Source organism: Sprattus sprattus (genome assembly GCF_963457725.1).
Source record: "Sprattus sprattus genome assembly, chromosome: 6".
NCBI classification, from domain to species: Eukaryota; Metazoa; Chordata; class Actinopteri; order Clupeiformes; family Clupeidae; genus Sprattus; species Sprattus sprattus.
Window position 1 is genome coordinate 11,245,510 of NC_137925.1, and position 12,303 is coordinate 11,257,812.

General features: G+C 40.9%; 1 protein-coding gene across 1 annotated transcript; it reads right to left on the reverse strand.

Moving 5' to 3' along the window:
- Positions 1-234: 234 nt before the first annotated feature.
- alkbh7 (alkB homolog 7) lies at positions 235-2,167 on the reverse strand. Its single transcript, XM_080840549.1, has 4 exons — positions 1,792-2,167; positions 1,259-1,432; positions 959-1,083; positions 235-639 (listed from the first exon to the last, which is right to left on the reverse strand). The coding sequence occupies exons 1-4, from the start codon at positions 2,083-2,085 to the stop codon at positions 519-521; spliced, it is 714 nt and encodes a 237-aa protein (XP_080696675.1). The 5' UTR covers positions 2,086-2,167; the 3' UTR covers positions 235-518.
- Between the last annotated feature and the right edge of the window lie 10,136 nt (positions 2,168-12,303).

The following is a 12,303-nucleotide window of genomic DNA, read 5'->3' on the forward strand; positions in this document are numbered from 1 at the left end:
CTTATCCCATGTCCACTTCAGAATGAAAGTCAAACCCAACCCAAATAGCAAACGGCCAGTGGACGACTGGAAGCAGAGGTGGGGTCCGCTAGGTTTTCAGGAGGTCCACTGGTGAGTTAGACAGGGCCCACCGTTTGCCACTTGCTTTAATAAAAAAAAACCTAAATCACATTATTACAGTTCTGAAATGGCTGCTGCAAGCAGGTTTAAATGTTAAGAAATACGCCAAGCAAATTTCATATGATGTTATTTAATAAATATTTCTATACATTGGGTGAACAATAGTTGACAAATTTCCTTACATTTTCTGGGCATCTTTATACTGATTTTTTTTAATATAATGAAACGATTGACCGCTTTCTGGTTCAAGGGATGTATCAAACCATAATCAGCTTGGTACATTTCATCCTGGGAGGTTTCTTAAATTTGATCTAGAAACTGCTCCCACCAATCTGATACCCATAGCTGTTTGAAAACTTCAAAGTGAATGCACGCACGTGCACCACCAAACCCTCATTTCATTCTGGAAGGTTCCGACAGATGACGGAGATGCGTCGTTGACGAGGAACTCGCCGTCCAGCGAAGAAGGACTCTGCATCCTTCATGATTTCATGTGTGTACTTGTACCTGGCCTCTTTCCTATTAGGGCAATGGAGGAAAAATGGAGGTAAAACATTGGCGTAAGTAGTAAACTGTCCATAAACTATACTGTCTTTTGCCACTAAAGAAAATGTCGTGACAAGTACAAAAGGTGAATGACACCACTGGAGCTCGAGGCAGTGTTAATGGCTAATTAGCCTATTCACTTTATATTCCGCAGCATCCATTACAGGAGTAAATAGACGAAGGAAATGTAGTTCTTACATTCAAATAAAGTACTACCCCAATATTATTTTAGCATGATGTGACGGGGAATGGAAAATACAATGACGTCAAACAAGATACAGTGTTCTCTTACCTGAGAATATAAAGAGAACGTTGTGGTAGGAACAAATCTACCCATTCAGTTTTTTCCTCCTCATGCACTAGTCGCATTACACTGTCAGAAAGCAGGCTGAGACCTGCAATTGTAGTGCCACAGAACTGTATACACCAAAAGGAGAGAGAGAGAGAGAGAAAAAAACACACGGAAACATTTTGTATTTAGATTTACCCCCATTCTCTTTTGCTTGTACACAAAGACACCTGCAAACTAATGCTCTCCGAAACCATGGTTATCTGATAACCTGCCATCTACCCGCCCTTTTCCCCCACATACCTTGACGCTGTCTATGTGGGGTTTGATGAAACCGGCCTTATCCAGGTCTAGGACGTGCACAGGGCCAAGCAGCTGGCTACCCTGTGGGAATGCATGCGCTCGTAGCCGACGAATCACAGCCTCACAGGCAGCGCCCCATTGAACACGTTCGGTTTCTCTGAAACCATGGATAGCCTAGGGCAGAAGTAAGGAGGGATATTTCATAACGTTATGTAACAATAATAAGACTAACAAAAGTATTCTACATATTCACAGACGAGGATATCAATCGTGCCTTGACTAATGACTCTTGTTGACAAATTTGCATCAGTTTGCATCGTGTTGTGCCATTTTCGTTCTAGCTACTAAATGAAACGTGGGGGCTCTTTTGCTCAGACTGGATAATAGCATGGCATCCTAAATGTATCACATCTGGCAATTTCATGCAACGCCTGCTCTGCAAACGAAAGCCCACGTTAGTGCACATGCTTAATGAACTTATAATACAATAACCGAGATAACGTAAGTCATGGCTAGCGATCAGGGCCACTTACATCATCCCAGTGATCAAACTCGTATCTCTTTTTCTTAAGCCCCGGCTCTAGTTCTCTCATCAGCACTTGCTGCTCTTCCTCGCTGATGAAGTCTACCTGAACGTCAACGAACTCCCGCAAGCTCTCTACAATGTGAGGAGAAGAGCCGCATAGCCATGCACAACTAGTGTCACCTTTCGGGTCATCTCTTAGCGTTCCCGACAGGTCGGATACAGTGGAGAAATTATAATGACGTATAGGTCTTATCTGTGTGCGTCTTTGTGCTTGCTTGACAAATCTAATGAGAAGCCTCATTTCTTCGCTATGTTTTCCCGTGGCCTTCAATTTAAGTTAGTGGTGAAGTGATAAATAAGATTCCCTTCCGGACGCAGCCATATTGGACTTGAAAGGCATTGTGGGAAAGGCAAAACAGCAACGGTACCTGTTTGGACGTTTGCTGCCACCTATTGACTGTATGTATACTTGCATCCCGTTAGCAATAGACTTCCGACTATTATTTAGTCTGTATATAGCCTATTATATCGGAGTCCTAATATACTTTGGATATGATCATGTAGGGGACAGTATATAGTGATATAGTTATTGACATATTTAAATATCTACAATGTATGCAATTTCCTCTGAAGCCAGACAGACTCCCTGTCTCCCTCTCTGTTAAGACGGGCACATCCTCTTTTGTGGGAGGTTTATGTATATGCAGTAGAATTAACAATCATTGTGGGCCAGTCCCACAAAATACTCAAGGCTGCTCTATTCACAGACACCACACACAAAAACACACACACGCCCACACACTCAGCCTAAATAGCAGGCTCTCCTTATCAATTAGCCAAACTGACTTTAATGACTGTAATTCCCCTCTAACTGTCAGTACCCAGTACACACAAGTGTTGTTTGTAGCTGCGGTGTGTATTCAACAGCAACCCATGTCAGATTTTCAGGCAGTGGCTTAGCTTTGCTGCGCTGCGGAGCAGTCAGCAGAACTGCATGGCACTAGGGATTAGCCTCAGAGGCACACGCTGTGGAGAGAACAGCAGTGGCTGACAATGCCAACCGTACCTCTCGCTTACAGTGAATTCTTAACCATGATCAACCGATGTGTTTTTTTTCCTCCGGAAGTTGAGATGATTCATTGGGCTTTGAGGGGAAAACTGTAACGGTGGCATCACTACACGTGAAACATTAAATGGTTAAATAGTAACATACCTCATCCTCTTTCAGAAGATTCTTGCTTATTTTCCATCTCACCACAGTCCCCTCCACAAGTATTGGCACCCCTGCTAAAGATGAGCTTTGCTAATTTAGTTAAGTCTCACACAGAAATAATGAAAAAAATGAAAACCTTAAATCAAGTGAATTGCTGAAATAAAGAAAAACTCATCAAGAAATTATATTTTTTACAAAACTACCACTCTTATTGGCACCCCTGTATTTGTACAACCTCCCTTTGCCAATAAAACAGCACAGAGTCTTCTTCTATACCATCTTATAAGGTTGGAGAATACAGAGCAGAGAATTTAAGACCATTCCTCATTACAGAATCTCTCCAGATCGTCGAGGTTCCCAGGTCCTCTTGTGCACATTCTCTTCTTTAGCTCATCACATAGCTTTTCTATGAGGACTAGATCAGGGGACTGAGATGGCCATGGCAGAAGCTTGATTATTTGTTCAGTACGCCATTTTTGTGTTGATCTGCACATTCGTTTTGGATCTTTGTCCTACTGGAAGATTCAGTGATGAACCAGTTTTAGTTTCCGGGCGGAGGCAGGCAAACTTTGATTGTCCTTGTCCTGGTATTTCATGAAGTCCTTGATACCATGTACCCTAACAAGGTTCCCAGGGCCTTAGGAGGAAAAACACCCCCCAACATCAGAGCATCTCCACCATACTTAACAGTGGGGATCAGGTTCTTAGTAGAATAGTTATCTTTCTTTTTACGCAAACCCCACCTTAAGTGCTTGTTACCAAAAAGCTCAATTTCATCTGACCATAGAACACGATCCAGTCAAGGAGTTTGGCAAAGTGTTTAGCGTTTAGCTAACTCCAAGCACTTACATTTGTGGTTACATTGCAGGAGTGGCTTTTTCTGGCATGCCTTCTAAATCTGTTGGCATGTACAGTAGGTAGCATCTGATGGTAGTTTTGGAGACTTGGTGACCCCAAGATGCACCTTTTTCTGTAACTCTGTAACTCTACAGTGATCATGCGGGGTCTGTTTCTTGCCATCCTCCTCACTGTTCATTGGGGCAAAATAAACGTGGGTCTTCTTCCAAGAAAGTTTGTAACAGTTCCATTTGATTTGAACTTTTTAATTGATGCCCTATAGCTATTTTATTTATTTTGTATAGCCATTCCCTGACCTGACTTTAAAGAAGCATTCCTGATAAATTGCTATTCGCTAACGATATGCTAGCGGCTAAAACTAACAAAATCTCTTGAAATGTGCTGACTTTGACATTATGACAAACTAGTTACTCAACAACTGTCCTAACACAGCCAAACATCAAGCAAGTGCAACACAAGACAAAGCAAGACGGCAAAAAAGCTACTTACTAGTTCGGCAGACAGTAGAAAGCCAGGCGGTGTCAGGCAATCTTACATTTAGCAGTTACGTATATACCTATGGACCCTGGTATGGCAATGGCACGGAGGCGATTCTCCATATTAAAGGTAATTGTAGCGCCCCAATTTTTTTCAAGCTGTTATTTTAAGGTAAAACTGCTTATCCTAACCTTAATCCTGATGTATAATTGTTGTATACTGTTACTTTAAGGTCCACACACGTCTGAGAATACATTTGTTTCAATTAAAGATTGAATATTCCTAATTTCAGTGTTAGATTAAGCTCATTCATCATAAAGTGAATTTCTTATAACCCTTTTTACTCATCTTTCCCAGGGGTGCCAATAATTGTGAAGGAGACTGTAAACACATTTGTGTCTTGACAAATTACTTTCCTTGTGCATTTTTATGAGGAGGAACCAAGACCAGAACATCAATAAGATTGTGACAAAACAACTTTTGATGTGTTCTTTAATAAGGGTTAAAGAAAACTTAAACTTCACAAATGCTATATATGTTTTAAATTTGCTACTGTGGTTGTAACAGCAGTTACAGTAGATAGAGCAGTCATTTATTGTATCTCTTCCTTGTGAATAATCTGCAGACTTCATAGGTGATAGAATCAGAATGGAAAATACAGATAGGCTCATATTCTCTCATTGCTCCTCAGCAAACGATTCTGGCTGCTAGGGTTTCAGGAAAAGGTACTCTGACCTATAAATAATTCACCACAATAGACTCACATCGGTTCACATACAGCTGTATCTGCCAGCAAAAAAAGAAAATCAGGCTGGAAACGTCCCACATGTGTGCCACAAGGTGGTGTGTGGCCATGTTTTCTATTGCGGAGTGGGGGTGCTTATCATACCAAGGGAGCAAGGAAAGAGGGATGTCTATGGCAGTCAGCAGTTAGCCAAATAAGGACAGACGGAAATTCTTCCTCTGAAATCCTTTAACCCTTTCAAATGTTAGCAGTGTGCCTATTCCTTCAGTCAATATATTGATGTTCATGAATGTAATCGCTATTGTGAAACTGACCCAGGCAAAATGAAGAACGGTGTCACATGATATCTGTCCCCTGTGTCCATCTACTTCCTCATGCTGGACTCACATTTCAGAAACCACAGATAATTGAATCACATGATGTGCCTTCCTATTGTATTGAGGATTAATTTGTTTGACCTAAAAAGCATATCCCCCCTCTTTCCATGTAAACACAAAGCTTTTGTTTTTCACTTAAAAATGAAAATACCTTTGAGCAAAATAAGACCAACTTTCTTGTGCCTTTATTCCAGGAGACTATACTGGCTCCTGTTTGAACCACTAGGTGTCACTGCACAGTAGTTGGAGAAGGCAGCCATTACCCCTGCAAATGAGCTGCATTTTAAGTTGGAGGTATCTCTTGTATCTGACAAATAGAAGCTGAATCAGGTGTTCCACTGAGAATTCCCTACATTTACTTTTATCAATGAAACTTGAAGCAAGGAGAATACAACAGTTTGCACTACCTCTATGTAGAACACAGCGTTTCAAGTATCATAATTAACTGACATCATTCAGTTCCTGGGCAGAGAGGGGAAGAGAGGCTTTGCTTTGCTATATGTTCTTGTGTTCTTACTGCATTGTAAAAAAAAACATCAAACAGGAAGTAGTGGTTGTATTGATGTAAAACGCCTCTTGTTTGAGCATGAATTTGGCCACCAAGGAATTAAGGCCTTTGTTTATGAAGATATGCTTATCATACATCAGCTTGTAAAACAGGGCAATAATAACACAAGGCAAAGATGAAGCCAAAAGCTGCTACACGGTTATGTTGCTTATGGCACTGCCACTGTTCTATAAATTATATTGTTTTGTCAAGGTCATCATTCATTTTTAGTCTCCATGACCTATTTTCACATGCCAAAGAGACACAAATATTGTGTTTGTGATTGAACAACATTAATATCGGTTTCATGTAAAACCCCTATGTCTTCTTGCCATATCATTGCAACGTATTGGTGACCTTGGAGCCATTAAGGTCACAGAATTGTTCATAAATTATAGCACAGCATCCTATTCATCAGATCACAGTCGTCCACATTCTCTCAATGGACACCGTGACTGACAGCTTTAGGAGTCATCAACACAGGAAAATCGTTAGCAGACCACCAGCTTAGAGCACTGTCCAAGTGGCCATGATTCACCTTATTGATTGTAATGCATTCTTAGATGTATATCTTCAGTACAATCCACCACCTTAAATTAGTGACTACAGTGATGTTGAAATTGATGTTTTAAAAAAGCAGTTGATAAAAAAAAGAAATTGTGTGTGTGTGTGTGTGTGGGTGTGGGTGTGGGTATGTGTGTGGGTATGTTTGTGTGAGGGAGAGGGAGGGAAAGAGAGAGATTTATAGCCAATTACAACTTCAAGTTAAAAATAATCTCCACACTGGCTGAGACACACATCCTTTCAAACTGGCACATTATCAGTTTCAGTCATCAGCTTCTTTTAAACATATGTCCCAAAACAAGATTTCAAAAGAGAGAACAGACAACACTTTTTGCTTCCATTTTGAAAAAGCAGACAGTATTACATCCCTCTGGTTGGGCTGAGTATCACTCAGTGATCATATCGATGTCTTCTAGTACAGGTCAATTGTTTTATAAAAGCCCTAAGCTAAGAAACATATGTCATAATGGAGGTCAAACAGTGGTTCTAGCCTGACTACTTCTGACATTAACATTATTTGTAGAATTACAAAAGGGGAACTGTTGTTAAATAATCTAGCAGGATTGATAGCATTCCACAACCTGCAATTAATATCACAACAGCTCTTAGGGATGAGTGCCTTATAAACAGTCAGTTGTGAGATGTGCTTTGCATCTTAATCCTCACTCTATCTCAATTTAAGGGTTAAAGGGCTGGTAGTCCTTTGAAGGTATGGGTTAACTCATTCTCATACTCATAGTTTGTCTTAAGCGGTGCTATAGCACATAGTCAACCGCTCCAACTGACATAAACACCAATAATTTTAACACACTAACCAATTCTATATTTAAATTGAAAAGGTAAATGTTGGTCTCAGTTGTTGAACTGAATAGCTCTAAAATGTGGCTTCACGTGATTTTACTGTATGTGCATGTGTATATGTATATCATGTGAAATTATTCACAGCAACTTAGTTCACAGAAGCCACAAAAAGTGTTCAGATAAACAATTGTATCATAGTTTTTTTCAGTTGAACGGGAAATAGGAATAAAAAGTAATTTAAATATAAATGGAAGGCAATGGCTGTTGCTTTAACCTGATTTATAACAAATGTTTAGGTTCCCTCTGTTGTTGTGTTGAATCGGGTCCTTCAGTAATGTTTGTTATACAAATTATGCATACATATATAGTACACACACACACACACACACACACACATGGCGCATACATACCTATGACTTAGGTCTGGGCTATGCAGGGGTTAACCCTGGCACAAAAAGGTTAAGTCGGGCGCAGAGTTGGCAGCCCTATGAGCTTGGGGTTAATGAATAATTCAGCCTTATGAATCATTGAGATACACAGCTACTGGTAGACAGGACATGGTTGCACAGTCTTAGTCTTTGAATTCTTTTTACCCTCACACTTGTCTAAGCTTTATACTCTCACATATGTGCGGAAAGGGGAGGGGGAGGGAAATACACACATATTATGCACATACTTGCATATCCACATGCAAGTGCACTCATACACATATATTTAATAATGTACAGAAATACATTTAAAATCACTGTATTTGCTACCAAGGTCTCTAGCATCATGGTGGAGCAATGTAGGAAATGTAAATGGTTAAGTCCACATATCTTTAAGGAATATTTGTTGTGTAGCTCAGGAGACAGAAAGCGAGATAGAGAGCGAGTAAGAGCATAAGTTCATGTGCGTTAGGGAGAGAAGAAAGAGAAGAAAGACTGAAGTAAAGCACTCTACAGAGCGAATGCGTTTTAACTCTCCTTATCCACAGCTCTTAGTCTGACTCGGTGACAGCAGGCGAACGACACATCAGGCGGTCTGCCTCTGTTTAAGCTGTGTCTGCTCTGCTTGCTATGTGCTGCTGCTATGTGCTGTTGCTACTGCTACTGCTGCTGCTGCGGCGGCTGCTGAGTCAGATTAGAGCGGGGAGCTTTAATGAGCACAAGCCCTCGCTGTGGTTGAGAGAGAAGGGGTCTGCTCTCCTGGGGCGGTTCTCTTGTGATCCCCAGCTGTGTGACAACGCTGTCACTCCATGTCCAGAGTAGAGAGCGGAACCTTGGAGTGAAGCTTGTGGTAAAAGTGTGATCCTACACCTCTACATATATACATACATACATACATACATTAGGGGTGGGTATCGCCAACCACCTCGCGATACGATACGCATCCCGATACAGGGGTCGCGATACGATATGTATCGCGATACATGCGATACGTACGTATACGATACGTATCCCGATATTTTAGGCTTATAACAAAAAAAAATTGCCTGTAACTCCTTTACAGTACATCATAACATATTTGTCACCTCATGTGGATTCTACAGAAACTCTGCTTTCAAATTATACCATCAACTGGATGATGGGCAAAGTATGCAGGCAGGCACATGAACCAAGTAGACGCTGTACAAAGAAACAGACAAAAAAAAAAAAAAAAAAAAAAAAATTTTTTTTTTTTTTTTTTTTTTTTTTGTTGCACGTGAAGTATCGATACTGACGCCTCCGTATCGATACACGCATCGTAAAGAGGCCCGCGACGATGTATCCCCGTATCGATATTTTGAACACACCCCTAACATACATACATACATACATACATACATACATACATACATACATACATACATACATACATACATACATATATACATATATGTACGTATGTATGCATGAACATGTAATATACTGTACATAATGTTTATATATGTAATATGTTCATATTCCTCCACAGTTACTGCCTGGATTTACCATGCAGTATGTACTGTGTATATATGGGTTATTATCAGACCATGGGCCTATTTTCAGCTGCCCTCACCTTGACTCAAAAATGCTTTCATTCCCTTTGTTGGTCTCGTAACTGAGAGTTTGAGAAGAGATCTTCCTCTGTCTCCCACATGATGCTTGTAATGTCATGGGAGCTTGTTGTGCAAACAATGACTGCTTCACCTTGGTTTTGTGTGGTAGCTTACAACAAAATAACCCTTTCACCTGATACAGTTCACACTTGTGTATGTAGTAACACACACACACACACACACACACACATACACAGACACACACACACACACACACACACACACACACACACACACACACACATACACAGACACACACATACACAGACACACACACACACAGACACACACACACACACATAGACAGAATGAACCTTCACACCATATCATGATTGCAGTTGCCTGCAGAGCACCCTGCTGCTTCTGATGTAGTGGAATTGCAGTGTGTTGGTTTGTGGTTTATATCAAAGCCAGATTAACAATGGGGTTGTCAGGGTTTAAAGGCCAGATCCGTTATTCTAATCTATACACTTTTTGTGAGATTCAGAAAATGTCTCCTCACAATCCTCTGGCTGTCTGTTCTGTGGGTGGACTCAAAAAAACAGTGCTGTCTGTAGACAGTCCTGGTATGTAAACAAACACAGTGGCTCGGACCGAGCCATAAAACAATTCCAGACAAATAATATGTTGCTTCAGGAGCACAGAAGGGAGGGGTTTCATTTGATTAGCTATTAAGGTTAAATATCAACAAGTTTTCACCAGAATTGTGGACTGTGCCTTTACAGTAAGCCCCAGGTCCTGCAGGCTTGGACGGTCCTACTTGACAGTGAAGTACACTATAATCGATTACTCTTCTATCTTTTCAAACTGACATGTAGTTGTTTTGCCAAGAATGTAGCTAGCTGCCTGTTAGTTGGCAAGAAAGTAACTTTGGATCATTTCTGTATTAATTTTACATTGTATATGTATATTACTGACTATAACCAACCTACATCCACTAGCTAGTTAGCATAGCACCAAAAGTCTGTCTAGTTATCTAGCTAGTTTAATGGAACAAAAAACTTGGAAAATGGCATTAGTAGGTGTATTAATAAGCATCATTTTATCCAGCTGCTCAGAATTTGTTTAGCTGAGTAGCAATGGAGGACCATGGAGTTAATACTGCTATACCACAAAGTGCATAGGTGTTTGTGTGTGTTGCATTTTGTTTAGGGTGCGATTGTCATTTCATTGTGGTTGCAAAATGCGAAATGTTTCCTAGATAGGCTGAAGATGTTACATTATGAGGGGGCCCTTTGATTAGCTGTAGCCCACAGACCCTTTGTGTTTTAAATCCAGCAATGAATTAAGGGCATTTTGTGAGACTTGAATCTGTTGCTCTTCTCCAGGTTGCCTTATTCTGACGGGCAATAGGTAATTTCACAGATCATCAAACCCCGGCAGACACACACACACACACACACACACACACACCCACCCACAGGGTGCTTACACAAATGCACAACGCACAAATACACTCAAGCGCACACACACACTCAGTATACCAACACATCTTATAAGAAAGAGCAACAAACAAGCATTGTGCACACATGCTGCATATATATCTAATTTCAAGATATTCTGTATATTTTTAATGGAGGGCCCCATGCCCATACAATACTTTATTGTTCTTTCAGATACCACGAAATGAAGAGACGATTGTTGACAACCCAAAAACGTATGGCTAGTTATTAGACTGGTTTCAGCACCATGGACAGTTCCTTGCATACTCTCCATAGACACCGTGCAGTGAAGGGATTTTGTCCTTTTCTTAGAACGTACTCTGAAAAAGTTGATTCTCCGGTAGTTCTTGGAAAAAATCGTACGAGTACGTGTCATTAAATTTGATCCATTCCAATGCACTCCACAAACTCTAAACGAAGTGCATTTGTAGGATGTGCGATGCGCTCTGTCACCCAGGGCGCAGAAATCCGGTATATCTACGAGCTCTGCTCCTCCAGCCCTCGCTGCCTTACGCTAAATGCATTGCATGCGGTAGACCCAGACTGTAAACGGACCACTATTTAGCAGTCAACCTCAACGTCAACTTACTCTGTATCTCAGTACATTAAAAAGACACATTTATTGTTGACATTTTCACTTTGGGCTTATTCATTTGGAAGAGATTAGGCTATCTCAAACCACAAGGGTAACTGTAAGTAATTGACTGTATCATCACAGAATCAAGTCAGCTATATGTACGACATTTAGAATTGGAACTGTGTTGCTTTTGTAACCAAATATCGCTGATATTATTTTTTTCGATGATTTCGTTTTTGAAGTTACTCAAAAAAGTATTAAGTTAGATGTCCACGACGCGATCAGCATTAAATAGCGTTTCACACATTAAAATGGGGTTACCCGTCTAAGGGGAATCGGTTTACTTTCCCTGTAATTGCGGACGTGAGCAAACAGTGCAATAACCGCTGTTGAATGTGGACAAGGGATAAGAGGGAGGCAAACATCAGTCCTGAGCACCTTCAGGAGCAGTAAAATGCGGAGATGTGCGGCGGTTCTCCCCATGTGAAAGTCTTCCAGTTATTCATTGACAAATATCGGCTGCTAAGAATAGCCAGTCGCCCCTGTTTAGGGACGCATACCCTTGCGCTCTGCTTTGATTCCACCGAGATGCGCTTCCGCGCTCGCGCGTGCACAGCTGCCTTGCAGCACGCACGCAAGGAAAGACAGTTTGGTGCAAAAAACATTATGTTACACCTGACGATGATATGTCAGTAATCGCCGGACACTTAATGAACCCCACCCCAACTCCTCTCTCGACTCAGTTGCAATCATCTTTATACAGACAGCGTGTTGGAATCATTGCCTTATTTTAAGCACATTTAAAAATATTGTACCATGGAAGGGGAGGGGAAAACATCTGATGACGGTGGTTGGCTAT